This window comes from Musca domestica, unplaced genomic scaffold (assembly GCF_030504385.1).
Source record: "Musca domestica strain aabys unplaced genomic scaffold, Musca_domestica.polishedcontigs.V.1.1 1, whole genome shotgun sequence".
NCBI lineage: Eukaryota > Metazoa > Arthropoda > Insecta > Diptera > Muscidae > Musca > Musca domestica.
In genome coordinates, this window is record NW_026712114.1 from 11,703,660 (window position 1) to 11,726,957 (window position 23,298).

General features: G+C 36.5%; 1 protein-coding gene across 3 annotated transcripts in view; it reads left to right on the plus strand.

The window, feature by feature from the left end:
* The window catches only part of LOC101899089 (homeobox protein 5), a 68,891-nt gene that overhangs the window by 30,006 nt on the left and 15,587 nt on the right, over nt 1-23,298 (plus strand). For all 3 annotated transcript variants that reach the window (XR_009341680.1, XM_059119006.1, XM_059119012.1), the window contains exons 2-7: nt 1,720-2,098; nt 2,181-3,025; nt 9,967-10,085; nt 15,727-15,938; nt 18,680-19,128; nt 19,188-19,580. Coding sequence is in view for 2 of the 3 variants with exons in the window: in XM_059119006.1 (XP_058974989.1) it covers nt 1,720-2,098; nt 2,181-3,025; nt 9,967-10,085; nt 15,727-15,938; nt 18,680-19,128; nt 19,188-19,580 (2,397 nt within the window). In the remaining variant the exon portion in view is untranslated. The remainder of the gene's footprint in view (nt 1-1,719; nt 2,099-2,180; nt 3,026-9,966; nt 10,086-15,726; nt 15,939-18,679; nt 19,129-19,187; nt 19,581-23,298) is intronic.

Below are 23,298 nucleotides of genomic sequence, written 5' to 3' on the forward strand. Positions count from 1 at the left end.
CAGGTGCGAAAATGGACAATATTGGTCCACATCATCAAGTATCCCCCCCAACCCCTCCCCGCCAACAGATGGTCAAAATTTTGAATAATACAAATAACCCTTATACAATGTGAAATAAGAGTCCGATTGTTTTCAAATTTCACACATGCCAGTATTTATGGTAACCCAAGGTCTGATATTAAGATGGAATATATCGGTCCATTCCTTGTGGGACCTCCCCCACAAATGGTCAAAATTTTAAAATATATATATTTTTTGCACAGAAAGAGAAACGATAATCCCATTTGCTCAAACTTTGCAAATCCTGATATTTACGTCAGTACTAGGTCAGTGTGAAAATGGAAAATATCGGTCCTCTCCTTCTGGTACCTCCTTCACAAAAGGTCAAAATTTTAAATAATTACAACTCTCATAAAATGTGATATAAGATTCCGATTGTCTTCAAATTTCACACATCCCAATATTTATATTAACCCAAGGTCTGGTGTTAAGATGGAATATATCAATCTACTCTTTCTGGTACCTTCCACACAAATGATCGAGATTTTCAAAAAAATATATATTTTTTCTGCACAGAAAGAGAATCGATAATCCGATTTTGTTCCAACTTTGCAAATCTTGATATTTACGTCAGTTCTAGGTCAAGTGCGAAAATTGACAATATCGGTCCGCTCCTTCTTGTACCTCCCTCACAAACGCTCAGAATTTTGAATATGAGTCCATGAATCTCATAATAAGCGAAATCAACATCCGATTCCATTCCGGACATCTAAAAAATTTCCATCAACACTAGATCTGTTATAAAGATGGTAGAAATCGGACCATTTCTTTTGACACCTGCTGTTGTAAAGATGCTATATATCTGCGAACCCCTTCTGGTACCTCACCCACAAAGGAACACAATTTTCAGTAGTTTTATCTGTCATAAATTGCAACAACTCAGCGATTCTTTACAACTTGCTATATCTAAACATTTGTCTCTCAACCAGAATCCTGAGATGAATATGGAATTTAAGATTTCCCATAAATTGGATATAAATGTGAAACAGAAGTGAAAATATTTTTAAAAAATCGAACATTTGCTTCGGCAAAACCGACCGATACATTTTTACTTGTTTTATCTCACCCTGGACTATAAAAGTTTCGCCCTATTTAAATTAAGTATTTTTATTGGTTTTAAATTATTTGTCATTTTGAAGACATATTTAACATTTTCATTATATAGACCAAGATTGCTCATTGTCAAATGTTATATAGATAATTTGAAAAGAATTCAAACAAGATGTAATAATTTCACAGCAAAAAAAAAAACTCTTCCGCTTTCCTCAAGACGATTATTACTAGCATGCCACATTCTAAACCCAATGCCTCAAGATTAGTACAAAATATTAAGAAATCAAAAATTTGTGAATTTTCAACAGCCCGCATAAGTGTAACAAATAACCTAATTAATTAGGAAATGTTGGCGCAACCCAAAACGAAATGACAAGATTTGTAGGAAGCAAAAAAATTACGTTGAAGTGCACCCCCGCCAGCAGCAGCAGCAGCCGCAGTAAAAGAAAAACATTCTGTAACAAAGACAAATACAAATTAAAGGTTTCTAGATTTATATATTTCATAGAGAATATATTTTATAAAAACATGACTAATTTTTAAAACAACAACAACTAAAACAACTCTTTAATGTTTGGTTCTTTTTTCTTGTGCTTGTTTTTTTAGGTTACCAAAAGTATTCACCTGCCATTGACCACAAGTTTATCATCGGCGCCCCGGGTGCTGATGTGTAGTGCTTCTGTGGGCACCGAAGCCTCTGTGACACTTCATCTGAGAGATGTCAATTCCAATGATTCCAATCAGTCGTCCGCCTCATCAGCAGCCTCCCATTACATTGGTCACACAACGTCAACAGCACCCCAACAACAACATCAACACCCACACCAGCATTCGACACATCAGCTACAGCAACATCAGACCACAACACCTGCCCAGTCACAGACGACAAATGCCCAAACAGCCACGACACTGGATAATGCATTAACCATTGGTTATCCAGATCCAGAAATGTTGGCTGATGTCTTGGGAACATTACAAACAGCGTGTAAGTTATGGATAGAAATACCACATTGAAAATTTCCTAAGAAAAATATTAATTTTCCCAAAAATTTCCCCCCTCATTACAGCATTGAAAAATACCAGTGTCAGTGCCAGTGAAAGTACAAAAGTGAATTCCTCAAAATTGAATGGCTCCACCAGTTCCAGTAGCAACCAAAACAGCAACAGTGATACAATAATCCACACAAGTTTAAATGGTTCTCTGAAGAACCGCATTACCATTAGCAAGCGTACCTCCCCCAATAGCAGCAACAACAACAACAACACCGGCAACAATGTAACCAACATTGGCAGCAGTAGTAGCCACCGTGTCATAGCCTCCTCGGTGCAGACGGTCTCCACGTCGACGAATACAACAACCACCAGTGTCAATAAGACCAACAGCTACATCAAGAATTGCCTGATACGCAGCAGCAGTTGCAGCAACACAACCAACATTACATCCCTGGCTCAGATAATGAGCAATAGTAGTACGTCATCATCAAATGGCAGCAATAGCAACAACAATAACTCAAACAGCAACAACAACCACAACTCTTTGAATTCCCAAAATCATTCGAACGGTACTTTGTTACAACAACTTAACAACCCAGCCAGCAACAACACGAATAGCTGCAGCAACAGCAATTTCAGCTCCAGCAGCAACGACAGCTGCTTCAGCTACAGCAGCAATAGCAGCAGCGGTAACTCGATTGCCCGCAGCATAACTTCGTTAAGTCACGGTGCAAGAAAAGTTCCTTGTGGCCCACTGTCATCATCGCCGTTATCACAATCCGCAGCAGCAGCGGCAGCGGGAGGAGCTGCAGCAGCGGCGTCAGCTGCAAATAGTAACGCTGCAAATTCAGCGAAAATTTTAAAGAAAAATCGCTCAAAGATATCGGCGCCCAGTCGTCACGGTCCACAACAGTGTCAGGTGAGTTGGGGAAGATTTTTTTTTTTTTGGAGTGGGGAGGGGATATGTCTTAAAGAAATAAGATTGGGATATATTTCATTTGGAACTTAACTTATGGTTTCACATCACAAATCACAATACACGAAACGGCTGAAGTTAGAAGCTTGAGATATAAGGTAAGGCTCGACCCTGGGTCGGAGGTATTAAAAAAGGGACGAATACTACAAAAAATTACTAATAATGCCAGAGCTCTGATTTTTATGACCCACACCACACTGTGGAACAAGGTATCATGTTTATTTGCAATTGTTTGTAGCATGTAGCTGGAATCGAAATAGAGCCATAGTTTCTTTTGATGATATCCATAGAATCATATTCTGAGTCGATTCACGCATTTTTGTAAACAAAGTAAAAATCATTGACCGATTATAATGTTGCACAGTTCATTTGCTTGTCCCGAAGATGAGTCCAAATTTGGGTAAAGTTCTCTACAGGGCGAGATAAAAAAAAACTGTAACAAAATCAAACGCCATAATTTTTAAATTTTATTAAATGAAAGCGAACAAGTTAAAAAGCAGTAAGTTCGGCCGGGCCGAACTTTTAATACCCTCCACCATTTGCAATGAATTTAGAAATTTTGAAAAAATAAAATCCTTAAAAAATTCTTTTAAAATTTTAAAAATACCGAATATAGCCGTTATTTTGGGGTCTATACGACGTGGACATATATTGGCATTGTTTGTCATAAGCCATTGCCATTTTCAAATTGGAAACTTGAAATAAACTAAATGTGACTAAATAAATTTTCTGTCACAGGCTGTAGCATCCATTATGAACTTCAAATACCACATCTCAAACAATTTCGGTGGGTATTGTTCCTAAACTCGTTAAAATGCCGAATATAGGGAGGTACTGATATGAGGCCTATACGAAGACCCGCACAGACAATTTTCTGTCACAGACTGTAGTTCCCATAACGAACTTCAAATACCAATTTTGAAACAATTCCGGTGAATAATGTCGCTAAAATCATCAAAATTCCGAATATAGGGAGGTACCGTTATATAGGGGCTATATGAAAACGTGGACCCATTTACGAACTTAACCTGCCTACTGGAAAAATAAACATGTGTGCAAAATTTTAGCCATCTATCTCAATTCATTCGAAAGATAGCGTGATTACCACAGACAGACAGACGGACATCGCTTAATCGACTCGCTGATCAAGAATATACATACTTTGTTGGGTCTGACATGAGTATTTCGAGGAGTTACAAACGGAATGACAAAGTTAATATACCCTCCATAGTATGGTGGAGGGTATAAAAATGTCAGAAATATTATTAAATTTAAGAATAAGTTAAGATTTATTCGAATTGGTCACCTTTAGCACGAATTATGGCCTTCAAACGGCCAATGAAACCACACGTCACACGCTGCCCGAATGTTGCTCTGCGGGATTTTGGCCCATTCCCGGCAAAGCGCTTGCTTGAGGTGGTATTTTTTGGTGATTTGGTATTTTTTAGTGTCAATCTTGCTTTCCAAAATACTCCAGACACAACAGTCCAACGGATTGGTATCCGTAGATTTTGGTGGCCATTGTGGGCTGGAAATGAAGCGAGGAATCTCATTTTGTAACTATTCTTGGGTGGCGCATGCTGAGTGCGATGGTGCTGAGTCCTTGCGTGCCCAATGCTTTAATACACCCTCCAGAATATTTTCGCGATAATATTCGGCATTTATTCTGATGCCTCTGCTCGTATTAATCGAGGTACCGAAAGACATATAAGCATTTTGGTGAGAATTTTCCAGAAAAAAAGTTATTCGGGGTAAAGCCATTGAAATTCCAAAAAGTGCAAGAACTTACATCGCAACAGACAGAAAATAGACACAAAAGAGCTAAAGAGTTGCTTCGTTTGGCCGAAAGTGGTAAACTGCCGAATTTGGTTTTCTCCGATGAGAAAACATTCCTTGTCCAACAGTTTGTAAACAAACAAAATGATCGTGTTTACTTGCCAAAGAGGTCAGCTGAAAATGTGTACCTTCTGTTGGCCATCAGAGCTCAAGCCATGGTGATGGTGTGGGCCACCATAACAGCCGCTCGTATTAATCGTCCGTGACAATAAAATAAATGCCGAATATTATCGAGAAAATATTCTGGAGGGTGTGTTATCATTTGGATGAAACATATATATGGTAACTATATCTGAACCGATTTTCGCCAAATTTGAAGCACATTCGGCCGGATGTAGAAATATTCACACCATTTGGTGCATAAGAAACCTAAAATCGGATGAAGGTACATATGGGAGGTATATCTAAACTTGGACCGATTTTCACCAATTTCAATAGGGTTCGTCCTTGAGCCAAACAAATCCTATTTAGAAAATTTCACCTCAATCGAATAAGAAATGCGACCTGTTTTGTTTACAAAAATACATGGACAGACGGGCGGACATGCCTAAATATACTCAAAATGTGATCTATGCTGATCACCAAAAGGAACCATGGGTCTATCTCGTTTCCCTCTTCATGTTACAAACAAATGCACAAAGACATAATACCCTTACCACTATGTTGTGTAGGGCATGGATACCTACTCTAACAACATGTTCTAAGAATTGAAAATGTTTGCTCTCCATAATGCGTATCTTTTGGTAGCAAAGGCAAAAAGGAAAGTTAAAAATACCAAACGATTGCAAATTATTAGAATTCAATAAGAAAAACATGGGAATTCGCATTTTTTGGAACTAAAACCGAAAGAATATATTTTGTGTCTGAAAAATGATGCATTTTTCTGGAAATATTTTATTTAAAAGCCATGTTTCAAAAAAAATCTCAATCGCTTTCTGGTTCGTCATTGATTAAAATTTGTTTAAAATGGTTACATCGTCCTTGAAAAATATTCCTGCAATATCCACGACAGGTGTTTATTTAATGGTTGAACTCTTATTATTCAACAAAAAGTCCCTTTTGATGGGTTGTTCGACCTTAAACAAATATTTATACAAAATCCGCGTTTAATGGTTTGGTACAAATTTAAAAATTTTCAAAAAAATAAAATCCGTTAAAAATTCTGTTAAAATCTTAAAAATACCGAATATAGCCGTATATTAGGGTCTGTACGATGACGTGTTCCTGCATAATAGCTTTTGTCACAAGCTACTACAATATTCAAATGCGAAACTTGAAAAAAAAAACTTTTTATAATATAGCTAAAATCATAAAAATACCGAATATAGGGAGAAGGAAATTTTATCAACTTACTTCATTTTGTTCGGAAGCTAGAGTGATTTCCATAGACGGACACACGGACAGACGGACGAACATTGATAAATCGACATAGAATTTTATGCTGATCAAGAATATATATACTTTGTGGGGTCTAAAATGTATATTTCGAGGTGTTACAAACGGAATGACAAACTTAATATACCCTCCATACTATGGAGGAGGGTATAAAAATCCAATTTTGATAGTTGTTTCATATCAGATTTTTTTTTATCAAATCCAGGTTTGACGAATTGATGGCCCTTGAAAAAATTTTCTTCAAAAGTAATATTATACTCTTATATACTTAGTGGTTCAGCCACCATAGATCTTCCTGAAGAGAACATTACTATAGCATGAACGTTTGATGCTTGATTCGTTCTTCAAAAAATATTCTTAGGAAAATTCACGTTTAATGGTTGGATTGTATACCATGTTCGATCATTTGCCCCAGTTTTTGCAACAATAATTACCGCAAATCATAAGCATTGTTATTACTAATTGATAATTTCTGTCTCGTCTTCACGGAACGTCAACCACTGTGAAGGCCTGCTAATAAAAATCTTCTGATCTCATTACTAACGCAAAACCGAAGCACATATTTCTAATTAATTCAAAAAAGGAAAAAAAAACACACACACACACACAGAAAAGTAACGCAATTTTGACCAAAACTTATTAAATTATTTTAAATCACAACAACTGAGGGAAAAATACTGGGTAATCACATTTTAAATAAAAGCATAACGCAGACAACTCGTGTGTGTGTGCGTTTACGCATCGTCTTGTTAGAGGAAAGGAAAAAAATTACGAAACTATACCAATTAGTTTCAGCAAAAAGAAGAGACGAAGACGAACAAAAAAACCTGAAAACATAAAGGAATGCATTTTCTTTTAATTTCATTACGTTTTTTTTTTTCCATTTCATTCTCAAGCAAGACAAAAATGAAATGTGTTCTTGACAAGCTATGAGCAAAGAAGTAACACTGAGAAAAACAAATGGTTTCGATATTCATTGGAAAAATATATTTATGCCATAAACTTCGTTAGCGGGAAGTTCACCTTAAAATTTTAGATTCGTTCCACCAGTTCATTTTATTATTCAAAATTCAATTTTTTTTCTATTTCGTGGATAAATTTCCCAATTTTGCTGGTCAAATATATATATATATATATATATATATATATATATATATATATATATATATATATATATATATATATATATATATATATATATCAATGTATCTTGGTAATAACGATTCTCCACCACCATATCTATATCCTAGAAACCAACAGTGATATAGATATGGTGCTCCTTTATGATGAGACCAACTTGTCTTTTATTGGAAAACTGTGTGGCCTTGGAAAAGTCCCACAATACATTTTTATACCTTCAGCCATATGGCATGCCTCATCGAAATAACGGTTTTAGACATTTGGAATCCGTCCGTCCATCTGTCTCTCTGTTTGACTGGCTGGTGCGCACGATAACTCTCGAAGGGAGTATCCCATTTGGTCTTAAATAGCTGCATCGTAATATTATAATATCAAAGTCAGATTGAGTTCGGAGATGGACAATTTCGGTCCACTCTTTTTGTACCTCCCCACAAAAGGTCGAAATTTTCAAAAACACGTTTACTGCACAAAATGAGAAAGGATAATCCGATTTTTCTCCAACATTGCAAATCGTAATATTTGCATCAGTGCTAGGTCAGGTACGTACCTCTCCCACAAAGAATTAAAATATTGAACATAACTCTTAAAAAATGTGAAATAAGTGGCCCATTATCTACAAATCACAATATTTTTATTATCCCAAAGTCTGGTCTGAAGATGAAATATATCGGCCCACTCTGGTAACCTTCTGGTAAAACACAAAAAATGTGGCAAAAACCATCAAAATACTGAATATCGGGAGGTACCGTTATATGGGGGCTATACCAAATCATGGACCCATACATGCAATGTTTCGCCACCGGAGCTGGAAACCATTATGACCAACAAATACCAATTTTCAGAAAATCCGTAAAAAAAGTGCCAAAAAAAACTAAAATACCGAATATCGGGAGGTACGTTTATATGGGGGCTATACCACAACGTGGACCTATACATGCAATGTTTCGCCACCGGAGCTGGAAACCATTATGACCCACAAATACCAATTTTTAGACAAATCCGTGAAAAAATGTGGCAAAAAAACTAAAATGCCGAATATCGGGAGGTACCTTTATATGGGGGCTATATCACAACGTGGACCTATGCATGCAATGTTTTGCCACACGCTCAGGGACCCGTTATGACCTACATATCATAAAACATCAAAATACCGAATTTTGGCGCTCTACGTCAAATAATGTGGGCTATATCGTGATTTCAACAGACAGACGTGCAGACAGACAGACAGACGGACATCTTTAAATCGACTTAGAATTTTATGCTGATTATCAATATATATACTTTATGGGGTTTAAGACGAATATTTAAGGATGTTACAAACAGAATGACAAAGTTAATATACCCTTCTTTCCAAGCTGAAGGGTATAAAAATTAAATACTTCCATCGATTATATCTGGCTTCTTACGCACATTTTCTTAAAAGTATCACATATCTCATATAAAGTGAAGGAAGTAGCCAATGTAGCCTAAGTCTGGAACGTCGCAATATTTATATCACATTTGTTAAGGTCCGATACGAAATTAATAAAATTGGCCCTTTCCTTCGGAACCAATTCCATCAATTTGAATAATGATAACAGAAGTCAAAATACGTTTAAATAAACCAGAATTTGCTGAGGGTATACATCTGTCGGCAAAATTTATCTGTTTTAATGAAAATACGATTTTTAAATTTAGATTTTTTTAAACACCGTCATTGTAGATTTTTTCCCATGTTCTTTCGTTTTAAATCTTGAAAACAATTTGTTTATTAAATCCGCTTACATAAAATATATTTTTTAGCAATCACACCGTTTGGCTTTATAAGTCGATCTTAGAAATTCAATTTTTCAAATCCATGAAATGTTTTTACACACGACCTTAGGAAACGTATTTTATTTCCGATGAAAAACATGGTTTAATTCTTAAAAACATTTTTTTTAAATCCTTGATCTCATGTATTTCTCTCTGTGTAAACTATATGTGTATGTCTTTTAGCATACTACAACCAACAAAAACAATGACAAAAAATTTGTTCGAGACATACATGAAGCAACTACAGACCACAGCGCAATTAGAATTAACAGCTGCAACAACAAAAACAGTAACCATTCGTCGTCATAATACCCTTTCGACAACAAGAACAAAAACAACAAACTAGACAATCATTCACATGGATGGACTCAATGCCCCTTTGAGGGAGGAAGGGAGGGAAAGAGTGGCTACGGGATTGCGGACATTGTGATGGGATGACGCATAGTTTTTCAATGAATGGATGGCTAAATGTGAAAATAGAACAAAATATATCCAGTTGCTGGGTGAAGGGAGAGGACGGGGGGAGTAACGTAACTAGTCATCTAATTAAAACATGTTTCATATTTTTTTGTTTGGTGGGTATCCACACAATTTGTGTGGACTATTTGTAAATGGGTTTTTTATGATTTTTCTGTTTCGTGGTTTATTTTAATATTTAAGTCAACATTACATTTATGATGAAGCATTTTTTCTATTTTATTTCTTCCGTCTCGTTACAGATTTGTAATAAAATTTTTGGAAATGCATCTGCCCTGGCCAAACATAAACTGACGCACAGCGACGAACGGAAATACGTTTGTGTTATGTGCTCGAAGGCATTTAAGCGACAAGATCACTTGTAAGTATTTGAATGAAAAAAAAAATTAAATTAAATAATAAAAGGAAACAACTTAAAAAGCAGTAAGTTCGGCCGGGCCGAACATTTAATAACCTCCACCATTTGCAAAGAATTTGGAAATTTTTAAAAAATAAAATCTTTAAAAAATTCTGTTAAAATTTAAAAATACCGAATATAGCCGTTATATTGAGGTGTATACGACGTGGGCCTACATAGGCATTGTTTGTCTTAAGCCATTACCATATTCAAATTCGAAACTTGAAATAAACAGTGAATAATGTAGCTAAAATCATCAAAATATCGTATATAAGGAGGTGCCGTTAAATTGGAGCTGTGCGAAGACCTGGACCAGCATTGACAATTTTCTGTCACAGGCTGTAGCATCCATTACGAACTTCAAATACCACATCTCAAACAATTTCGGTGGGTATTGTACTGATATATGGGGCTTATACGAAGACCTGGACCCGCACAGACAATTTTCTGTCACAGAATGTAGTTCCCATAACGAACTTCAAATACCAATTTTGAAACAATTCCGATTAATAATGTCGCTAAAATCATCAAAATACCAAATATCGGGAGGTACAGTTATATGGGAGCCATACGAAGACGTGGACCTGCACAGACAATTTTCTGTCACAGGCTGTAGTATCTATTTCGAACCTCAAAATAATAAATTTGAAACTATTCCGGTGAATAATGTCGCTAAAATCATCAAAATACCGAATATCGGGAGGTACCGTTATATGGGGGCTATATGATAACTTGGATCTACATGGCCCATTTACGAACTTAACTACTGGCAAAATATACATGTGTGCAAAATTTTTGTCTTCTATCTCAATTTCTTCGAAAGATAGCGTGTTTACAACAGGCAGACAGACAGACAGACAGACGGACGGACCGACGGACATAGCTAAATCGTCTTAGAATTTTACGCTGATCAAGAATATATATACTTTGTTGGGTCTTACATGAGTATTTCGAGGAGTTACAAACGGAATGACAAAATTAATATACCCTCCTTAGTATGGTGGAGGGTATAAAAAGTAAAAAGCTGTAAGTTCGGCGGGCCGATCATTGAATACCCTCCACGATTGAAACGATTTTGGCAATTTTCAAAAAAATAAAATCCGTTAAAAAGTTTTTTAAAATCTTAAAAATACCGAATGTAGCCGTTATTTTAGGGTCTATACGACTTTCGTCATAAACCATTACAATACTCAAATGCGAATTTTGAATAAAAAAAATCGGTGAATAAGTTAGCTAAAAATCATCAAAATACCGAATATAGGCTATACCGAACGTGGACCTACATGACTCATTTTCTATACCAAAAGTCCTGCAGACATAATATATATTTGAGTAAAATTTTATCAACCTACTTCATTTCGTTCGGAAGCTAGGGTGATTCCCACAGACGGACGGACATTGCTATATCGACATAGAATTTTATGCTGATCAAGAATATATATACAGGGTTGCCCACATTCGACGGACCCATGACTCTTTGGGCCCATTCCAATCGACGAGGCTTATCCGCAGGCAACATTCTTTGCGTCAATTGAATTTTGTACGGGAACAAATGCAAATCAATGCGAATAATCCGTTGTAAAGTGGACCGAGCCATGCCCAACTGCTGAGAACGGCGTTTTTGGGATGTTCTTGGGGACTCTTCTCGGCCGATCGCCTTGGTCGACTTTTATATGGCCTCTTCGGATTAGAAAGAGCCTTACCAGTCGAAAATTTTTCGTATAAACGTTTAATGGTGTTCTTAGAAGGTGCACTTCTCACATTTTTTAATGTTTTAAAAGCACGTTGAGTTTTCACAATTGACTTCTTCTGTTGAATGTAAATTTCATATATTTCAGAGCGCTCGCGTGTTATGTCATTAAGCGATGTGACATCTCTGTCAAAAGTTATGGCGTTGCCAGATGGGTCCGTCGAATATGGGCAACCCTGTACTTTATTGGGTCTAAATGTATGACAAATTGAATGACAAACTTAATATACCCTCCAGTTTAGCCATGTCCATCTGTTGTAATCACACTAGAGTCAAAATAAAATTGAAATAGGAAGCTAAAATTTTGCACAGATCCATCTTTTGTCTGCAGGCAGGCCAAGTTCGAAGATGTCCACGATATCGTATAGCCCCCATATAACGGCACCCCCTGATATTCGATATTTTGATGATTTTAGCCACACTTTTCAGTGGAGTTGTCTGAAATTCTACACAAGGAGTTCTTTATGAGCACTTAACTCCCTGGTAGAGAATTGTAGAAATACGTCCACGATATCGTATATCCATATAACGATACCTCCCGATTTTCGGTATTTTGAAGATTACAGCCAAATTTTTCAATGGAAATCTCTAAAAATCGATACAAGGAGTTCATCAAGAGTAGTTTTCCCCTTGGAAGAGAATTGTCTATATAGGTCCACTATATCGTATATCCCCATACAACGGCACCTTCCGATACTCGATATTTTCATTATTTTAGCCACATTTTTTAATGGAATTGTCTGAAATCCTACATAAGGAGTTTTTTGCGACTACTTTACCCCTTGGAAGAGAATTGTCTATATGCGTCAACGATATCGTATATCACCTATATAACGATACCTCCCGAGTTTTGGTATTTTTATGATTTTAGCCAAATTGTTCAATGGAATTCTCTGAAAATCCACACAAGGAGCTTCTTTTGAGTAGTTTGCCCCCTGGAAGAGAATTATTTATATAGTTCTATATATTCGATATATTCATGATTTTAGCCAAACTTTTCAATGTCATTTTCTCAAAATTTCTTATATAGGTCTACGATATTATATATAACGGCACATCCATTTATTCGGTTTTTTGTTGATATTAGCCACATTATTCAACGGAATTTTTTATATTTCGTATTTGAAATTCGGAATCGGTACCACAGTCTATGACAAAAAATTATGCAGGTCCATGTTTTCGTATTTTCTTTCATATCTTAGTAGTTCTTGAAATTTTTCAAGTTTTTTCAAGATTTTAAAAGTTCGGCCCGCCCGAACTAAGTTGCCTTTTTTAATTTTTAGTACTCAAAATGAATAATTTACTTAATTTTTAATACATCTTACTAAATTTTAAGACTTTCAAGGTTTTATATATTATTCAAGTTGTTCCCTTTTCCGAAAGCATTAACCTTTTATTTTGAAGTTTATCGAAGATAATATTAGTAAAACCATTGCACAATGGATCTCCATAGTAAACCATTAATATCAAATTTTAAGAATTTCTGACCCTTCACCTCATACTAAATTTAGTAAGATTTAGTAATTTTCATTTAATTTTAGTACTCATTTGGATGATTCTTTACTGTTCTATGAGGTAAATTATTTTCTATTTACATCTAGATCCTTTGTGGGGGAGTTAGGTTAGGTTAGGTTAGGTTGAAAAGAGGGGCGAAGCAATTCGCCGCATGTCCTGTTGGGCATACACTTAAGCCAGTATAGGCCTGTTGTGCGGTATAGACTAAGGGTTTTTTTGATGATGGCGGGCAGTTTACAGTCTGTTATATTTGAAAATCAGTTGCCTTTGTGAAATTATGGTCTGGTATGGAGTCGTTGTTCCAATGTTTCGTCATCTTCCCCACATGCCCTGCATATGTTGTTTTCTGCACATCCTATCTTGTACAGATGAATTTTTTAGGCCCAGGTGCCCGTAAAGTTGCCTGTTACCTCACTGATCTCTTTTTTACCTAGTAATAAAAGGTTCATTATCACATCGGGATCGCCCCATAAGATTTTTGTGGTTTTCCCTACACTCTCATTGTTCCATAAGGATATGTGAGCGTTTTTTAGTGGCACTGGATTGTCTACGTCTATTGTTGCTAATTCCCTGCCTGGTTTGGAGAGAGAGTTTGCTATCTCGTTACCCCTAACTCCCGTATGACCTGGTATCCACATAATGCGTACTACGCCGTGTTGAGAGTAGTTGTTGATTAAATTTATACATCCCAAAACAGTTTTTGAAGTTACTGTTTTGGATGTTATAGCCCTTATAGCTGTCTTGCTGTCCGTTAGGACTAGTTACTGTAGCCGATTTCTTGTTGGCATTAAGCCAGTTGAGATACTCTGCAATCGCCCGGACCTCCTCTTGCAGGATCGTATTGTGATCGGGCAAGCGAAAAGAGATTTCGCTGTTTGTATCCTAAAGGTCCCAGTCCCGCTCTCTACCCTAGCACTGAGCCGTCTGTGTAACAAAAGTTTCCAGTCGACATTAGTGGTAGGAATCCGTTGATCCACGAGTCTCTGGTAGGGATTAATGTTTCACATGAGGCAGCTAAAAAAGTTTCAGATATTCGGCCCGATCAGATATCCGGGGGAGATACAAGAAGAAGTGAACCACTAATGTTCATCTCCGACCTCGATTTAAGTTTGATAGTAATATTTCGATGTACCAAGTTTGGAGCAAACCCGATCTTGAACGGATTTGGTACACAGAGAAACAGGTCTAAACCGCTCTTTCGACGCGACACGTTTTGGGTCGACACGTTCAGATCTGAACCGATTTCTATCTGTCTATATTACACACTTATTGCACAATAAAGGACAAATTGGGCGAAGATTTATATGGGAGCTATATCTAAATTTTGATCAAATAATTACATTAATTCAATAGGGTTATTCTCGATCGGGTAAAAAAATCCACGCACATACCGTGACCACTGTGTGCCTAAATAAATGTAAAAATAAAAGAAATTATATAATAAAATCCGAAATTCAAAATGATGAAATAAATAACATTATTTGCACCCAACCACCCTAATATCCATTATATGTTTATTTAGTTGATTATGACAATTTTGTGGCATCTTAAAAAATTTGTTTATTATTAATGTTGTTGGTTTAGAAAAAAAAAATATTTTTTTTTGTTTTTGTGGTGGGATGGCACCAAAGAATTTGATTTGTTGGCGTCACATTCTGTTCCACGTGTTAACACATTTTTTTTAGTAGCTGTCAAAGAAATTCATCACCGTGCCGGAAATCATTTAAGTGGGTGAAACAACAGACATTCAGTGTGATAAGCATATGTCAGAGACGAACGAATGAACGAAGTAGACGATAAAAAGTCCATGTAAAGAGTTGTGTCATGTCGAGCCATGAAAAGATTCTCCTTAAGTTAAAAAAAAAAAAAAAAAAAAAAAAAAAGAACATCCTCATCGCCATCTGCAGGTGAAATATTAGAAGCCGTCAAAATATGTGTCACATATTAAGATTTGATGATGGACAAATTCTTAAATTTCATGGAATGTTGTTAATTTTTTTTTTTTGGAATAATGAAGAAATAATATTTAATATTAATTAGAAATTAGTAGGACAAATTAAATATATATTAATTAATACTAATAATGTAGTATTATGATAATTTTCAAAAAAATCTCAGGTATTTATTTGTTAATGTTAGAAAATTCATAAAGAATGAAGATGATATATCTCATTTTCACACTAATAACTAGCAAATGTATAGGGTTATATAGGTTAAGATAAGGAATATCTGGTGTGTGTGTGTGACACCAATTTTTGCCCAATCTATAACTCAGTTGATTGTGTAGATATTTTGTAACTTTTTTTAATATATATTTCAATTTATTTTTTTTTCTTTCAGAAATGGACATATGATGACCCATCGGAATAAAAAACCATACGAATGCAAAGCTGAAGGTTGTGGCAAATCGTATTGTGATGCACGTTCCCTGCGACGACATACGGAAAATCATCACGCCGGCATTGTAACGCCACATCAAAATCAAACTCTGTCTGGTTCCCAAAATAATAATTCCAATTCAAATCTAAGTTTATCCCCTGCCACGGCAAACGGTAAGTCGGAAAAATAGCACAAAAACAATTAAAAAAACCATAAATTCGGCAGGGCCGAACTTTAAATACCCTTCCCCATATTCGGCTACTTCAAAAAAAAAAAAAAATAAATAAATAAATAAATAAAATAAAATAAATAAATAATAATAATAATAATAATAATAATAATAATAATAATAATAATAATAATAATAATAATAATAATAATAATAATAATAATAATAATAATAATAATAATAATAATAATAATAATAATAATAATAATAATAATAATAATAATAATAATAATAATAATAATAATAATAATAATAATAATAATAATAATAATAATAATAATAATAATAATAATAATAATAATAATAATAATAATAATAATAATAATAATAATAATAATAATAATAATAATAATAATAATAATAAAATAATAATAATAATAATAATAATAATAATAATACTAATAATAATAAATAAATAAAAACCGTTTAAAATCCTGTTAAAATCTTAAAAATACCGAATATAGCCATTATATACTACGATATTCAAATACATTAAACTTGAAAAAAAAATAATGTAAAAAAGGGAGGAGGACGGAGACCTGAACCAGCATAGACAATTTTCAGTCGCAGGCTGCAGTACCTATTAGGAACTTCAAATACGAAATTTCAAACAATTTCGGTGAAGATTGTACCTAAAATTGTTAAAATACCGAATAAAGAGAGGTACTGATAAACGGGGTGAGAAAAAACAAGTAAAAAAGCAGTAAATTCGGCCGGGACGAACTTTGAATACCAACCACCATTTGGAACAATTTAGGACATTTTCAAAAAATAAAAATAAAATCCATTAAACATTCTGTTAAAATCTCGCAAGGTGCCGATATATGGGGGTATTTTGGCCCATTCCCGGCGAAGCGCTTGCTTGAGGTGATCGACACTTTTGCATTTTTTAGTACCAACCTTGCTTTCGAAACTACTCCAGACACAAGATTTTGGTGGCCATTATGCGCTGGAAATGAAGCGTGGAACCTAATTTTGTAACCATTCTTGGATGGCGCGTGCTGAGTGCGATGGTGCTGAGTCCTGTTGGAATGTCCAAGGTCTGCGGCTAAAATGTTTGTGTGCCCAAGGATTTAATACACCTTCCAGAATATCGCGAATTTCGCGATAATATTCGGCATTTATTCTGATGCCACGATCGATTAATAGGAGCAGAGAGCGACCATCGACTGTTGTTGCGGCCCACATCATCACTATGGCCGGCGCTTGAGTTCTGGTGGCCAACCGAAGGTGCACAAGGAATGTTTACTCATCGGAGAAAACCAAATTCGGCAGTTCACCACTTTCGGCCAAGCGAAGCAACTCTTTAGATCTTTTGAGCCCATTTTCTCTCCTTTGCGGTATAAGTTCTTGCACTTTTTGGAATTTCAATGGCTTTACCCCGAGCTCATTTTTCAATATTTGCCGAATGGAATATTGCGATATGTTCAGCTCACGAGCCATTTTTCGGCCACTGCGACGCGGGTTTCGATCAAGTCGCTTCTTCACTTTTCGAAACATTTCTGCTGATGTTGCTGTTTTCTTCCGTCCACATCCTTGACGCTACAGGTGTCACGGTAACGAGCGATGGTACGAGACACAAAAGATTTATTCACATTTAAATGCTGGAGAGCTCTTACGATAGCCACTTGTGGTTTTCCAGCCAAATATAACGGAATTACACAATCACGCTTGAATTCCATCACGAATAATTTTAACAGCTGTCGGACGAGTGGCTTAGAAATGACAGCAGTCTGAATTTGGTTGCAGTTTTTTCATCTCACCCTGTATGCGGCCTATACGAAGACCTGGACCTGTGTAGACAATTTTTATCATAGACTGTAGTTCCCATTACAAACTCTAAATACGAATAATGTCGCTAAAGTCATCAAAACACCGAATATTAGGAGGTATCCTATATGGAGACTATACGGAGACGTGGGCCTGCAAACGAAATTTTTAGTCATAGACTATTGTACCCATTACAAACTTCGAATTCGAAATTTGAAACAATTCAAGTGAATTAACTCGCTAAAATCTTAAAAATACCGAATATCGGGAGGTTCTGTTATATGGGTGCCATACAAAGACGTGGACCTGCAAACGAAATTTTTAGGCATGGGCTGTAGTACCCATTACAAACTTCGAATACGAAATTTGAAACGATTCAGGTGTATTGAGTCACTAAAATCGTCCGAATATCGGGGGGTACCGTTATATGGGGGATATACGATATCGTAGACCTATGTAGACACTACTCTTCCAGGGGGTAAATTACTCAGAAGGAACTCCTTTTGTGATTTTTCAGACAATTTCATTGAAAAAATTAGGTACAAGTATCAAAATGCCGAATATCGGGAGGCACCGTTATATGGGGGTCATGCGATATCGTGGACCGATATAGCCTATCTTCGAACTTGACCTTCCTGTATACAAAGGCTGAGCTGTGCAATACTTTAGCTTCCTATCTTTATTCGTTTTGACTTTAGCGTTATTACAAGAGTCGGACGGACTAGCCCTCTCCGTCCGTCCGACTGTTGTATAACGCTAGAGTCAAAACAAATAAAGAATCGTCTTAGAATTTTACGCTCAATTATTATTTCGATAAGTTACAAAGGGAGTGACGAACTTAATATACCATCCATACTATGTATGGTGGAGGGTATAAAAATAGAACACAAATACAACTAACATTTCATTTTTCAGGTGATGCCAGTTCACCGGACGGTGCCACCTGTCTAGGAACATATCTGTCGAACGGTGGCACAGTGGTAGATGCCGCCACTGGTATAGCTTTAACCGAAGAAGAATTGAAAGCTTTAAATGTACCCTTGAAGACAACAGGTGTTACCCTGCTGTCACCCACCTCTACAACATCCTCAATGTCGTCGACAAGTAGTATAACCTCTGGCCCGGGGGCCACAATAACCCTGACCGATAATAGTGGCAATTTGGAAGGAGATGGTCTGACACGTGAACAATTGGATTTGATAAGTAAAATTATGCGACAAACCAAGCAAACAACGGCCCAGGTTACCGTCTCATCACCCACGAGTTCTCAGTCATATAAAATTGATACAAATCCCCAGCCGGCCGTAGTGGCAAATCAACAGCAGCAGCAGGCGCCAAGACCCAGGACATGGAATATGCAATTGGTAAGGTTAAAAATGTTTACGGTATTGAAGAATTAATAAATTCATGTCTTTATTCGCAGCTCAACTCCTCCCAAAATGTGGCCATAACCGTAGATGAAATCACCACAGATTCGAGTGCATCAGGTGAAGCGGCCTCTGTGGTCACCACCAAAGTCAAAGAGGAAGAAATCGATATTGACCTCTCCAATGCCATGTCAAATCCTCAACTCTTTAATTTGGTGAAAATCGATCAAAAGCCCGTCGAATGCAATCTTTGCCATCGCAAATTTAAAAATGTACCCGCCTTGAATGGCCACATGCGTCTGCACGGTGGCTACTTTAAAAAGGATCCCGAAACGAAGAAAAGCGAAAAGAAAGAAAACAATGGCCCACCCCTGCAGACGGCGAGCATTGGTGTTCGGGCTTTGATCGAGGAGAAAATCATCAGCAAAAGGAGTAAAGATTTGAATAAGGTAGGTTGGCGGTGGGGTGGGTTAAATTAGGGAATAAATTAGGAAATAAGGAAATTTTAGTACATTTCATGACAGAAAAATACCTTCAACATTTGATTATTTACTTAAATACAAACATTGAAATGTGAGAACTTTTGAATGGAACTGGGAATAGTAGAAGAAAAAAAAACTGCATTTTTTTTAAATCAATGGAAAATCTCTGAAGATTGTAAAAGTGGAGCTAACAAGAGAGAACTCGTATGGGCGTGTAAGGGGAAAATTTACCCCTCTTCCAAATTTTTTGAAAATTTTGGATTAATATTCCCAGGAAACCTATAACAATACAAAGATAACTTGGATGGAAAACCGAAAGCGGACCCTATAAACAGGATCGTAGCATGTCAAATTATGAATTTACAAAATGATTTGACACAAAATGTTATACAACGTATAAATTCATTGAGCGGATAGAGCTGAGAATGTGAAATTTGCTAAGTGGGTTCCCTTTTGCGTTCCCAGGAATATTCGAAATAGTTATCGTAAATGGTTAAAAAGGTGTTCGAAAGCTATAAAGAAATTTGACTGCATTTTTGATAATTCGAACAAACATCTCTGTCATCTGAAATTTGAGAGTCGCTGTTTACCTTTCGACAGAATTCGAATTAAATGCGTACATAAAGTAATTTTGGCCGGGCCGAACTTTGAATACCCTTCACCATTTGGAACGAATTTGGAAATTTAAAAAAAAAATAAAATCCTTAAAAAATTCTGTTAAATTTTAAAAATACCGAATATTGCCGTTATATTGGGGTCTATACGGAGACCTGGACCTGCATAGACATTTTTCTGTCACAGACTGTAGTTCCCATTACGAACTCTAAATACGTAATTTGAAACAATTCCGGTTAATAATGGAGCTAAACTCATCAAAATACCGAATTTTGGGAGGTACCGTTATATGGAGGCTATACGAAGACGTTGACCTGCACAGACAATTTTCTGTCATAGGCTGTAGTATCCATCACGAATCTCAAATACCAAATTTGAAAGAATTCCGGTGAATAATGCCGCAAAAATCATCAAAATACCGAATATAGGGAGGTACCGTTATATGGAGGCTATACGAAGACTTGGACCTGCCCAGATAATTTTCTGTCATAGGCTGTTGTACCCATTTCGAACTTGAAATACCAAATTTGAAATAATTCAGATGAATAATGTCGCTAAAATCATCAAAATACCGAATATCGGGAGATATCGTCATATGGGGGCTATATGATAACTTGGACCTACATGGCCCATTTACGAACTTAACCTGTCTACTGGAAAAATAAACAGGTGTGCAAAATTTTAGCCTTGTATCTCAATTCGTTCGAAAGATAGCGTGATTACAACAAACAGACAGGCAGACGGACATGGCTAAATCGACATAGAATTTTACGCTGATCAAGAATATATATAGGAGTTACAAACGGAATGACAAATTTAATATACCCTCCATAGTATGGTGGAGGGTATAAATACTGTACCACTCAAAAATGCCATGTGTAAAATTTTAAGAGATCGGATAAATTTCATGAGTGTTATAATTATTCCAAATTTTGCCCGTTGTGAGTTAGATACCGGAAAATATTGGAATGTGCTACCGAACCGATTTTTCTCATCTCCGAACCTCGCTCTAATTTAGATAATAATATTACGGCGTACTAAGCTTGATCCAAATCAAATACTCCCTTCGAGAGTATAGTGTGCATCAGCCAGAGAGAGAGAGAGAGAGACAGAAGGACGGACGACAATCCTTAGGCTCCACATGTTCTGAAACGGATTTGACCTAGGGTCTAATTATAGCTATTTTCAAATTTCAACAAATTTAGTCCTTTTCGAAAATTATACAGGGTGAGATAAAAAACTACAACAAAGTCAAACGTCATAATTTTTAATTTTTTAATTTTATTGAATGAAAGCAAAAAATGTCGGAAATAGCATCAAATTTTAGAATAAGTTTAGATTTGTTCGAATTGGTCACCTTTGGCACGAATTATGGCCTTCAAACGGCCAATGAAACCGTCACGTGCTGCCCGAATGTTGCTCTGCGATATTTTGGCCCATTCCCGGCGAAGCGCTTGCTTGAGGTGATTGACACTTTGGTATTTTTTTGTGCCAACCTTGCTTTCCAAACTACTCCAGATACAATAGTCCAACGGGTTGGTATCCGGAGATTTTGGTGGCCATCGTGCGCTGAAAATGAAGCGAGCAACCTCATTTTGTAACCATTCTTGGGTGGCGCGTGCTGAGTGTGATGGTGCTGAGTCCTGTTGGAATGTCCCAGGTCTGCAGCCAAAATGTTTGCGTGCCCAAGGCTTTAATTCACCCTCTAGAATATTTTTGCGATAATATTCGGCATTTATTCTGATGCCACGATCGATTAATATGAGCGGAAAGCGACCATCGGCTGTTATGGCGACCCACACCATGACCATGGCCTGCGGTTGAGTTCTGGTGGCCAACTGAAGGTGCACATTTTCAGCTGACCTCTTTACAAACTTCTGGACAACAAATGTTTTCTCATTGGAGAAAAGCAAATTCGGCAGTTCACTACCTTCGGCCAAGCGAAGCAACTCTTTAGCTCTTTTGAGTCTATTTTCCTTCTGTTGCGGTGTAAGTTCTTGCACTTTTGGGAATTTCAATGGCCTTACCTCCAGCTCCTTTCTTCAATATTTGCCGAATGGAATATTATGATATGTTCTGCTCACGAGCCATTTTTCAGCCAATGCGACGCGGGTTTCGATCAAGTCGCTTCTTTACTTTTCGAACCATTTCTGCTGATGTTGCTGTTTTCTTCCGTCCACTTCCCTGCCGTCGGGCTACGCTACCAGTATCACGGTAACGAGCGATGGTACGAGACACAAAAGATTTATTCACATTTAAATGCTGGAGTGCTCTAACGATAGCCACTTGTGGTTTTCCAGCCAAATATAAAGAAATCTCACTATCACGCTTGAATTCCATCACGAATAACTTTTGTTCTGGAAAATTCTCACCAAAATGCTTTTGTACGCTTGTAAACAATATAATGAGCTGTCAGTGGAATAATTTTAACAGCTGTCGGACGAGTGGCTTAGAAATAACAGCAGTCTGAATTTGATTACATCTCTCTGTATGTTCTAAATTTCCAAAAAAAAAAAAAAAACTTTGGTACTTCTATCTTACACCCCATCAGCGATTTTCGATCAAAATTTTAGAATTCTAGCTTCTATTTAGTGGTGCCAAATTTAGAGCGTTTTTGTACTTTTAGTATACTTGCAGAATCAATCCTTCATCCGATCAGCGACCCACAACCCATATTTGAGAAATCTAGCTTCTAAGTTATATTACCGAATTTGGTGCATTTAAGTACTTTTTGTACCCTCATACTTCGAATTTCCAAAGAGCATTCATACCTCTATCTCACACCCAGCGACCCTCATTGCAAATTCCAAAATTCTAGCTCTATGCTTTTGTCCGATTTTGTGGATTTAATTTTCAGTAACTTTTAGTACATTTTTAGCTCGAAGTTCCAAAATCCCTCCATAAATCACCCCCACACATCAACTGTGGCCCACACATGAAAATTGTTAAGATTCTAGCTTCAGCCGTTTCGCCAGTCGCAGATCTTACATGGCCCAAGTCCGTATTTATGTATTTGGGTATATTCTGGGGGTATTCAGCTGCGGGCAAGATCGACCGATATTTTCCAAAT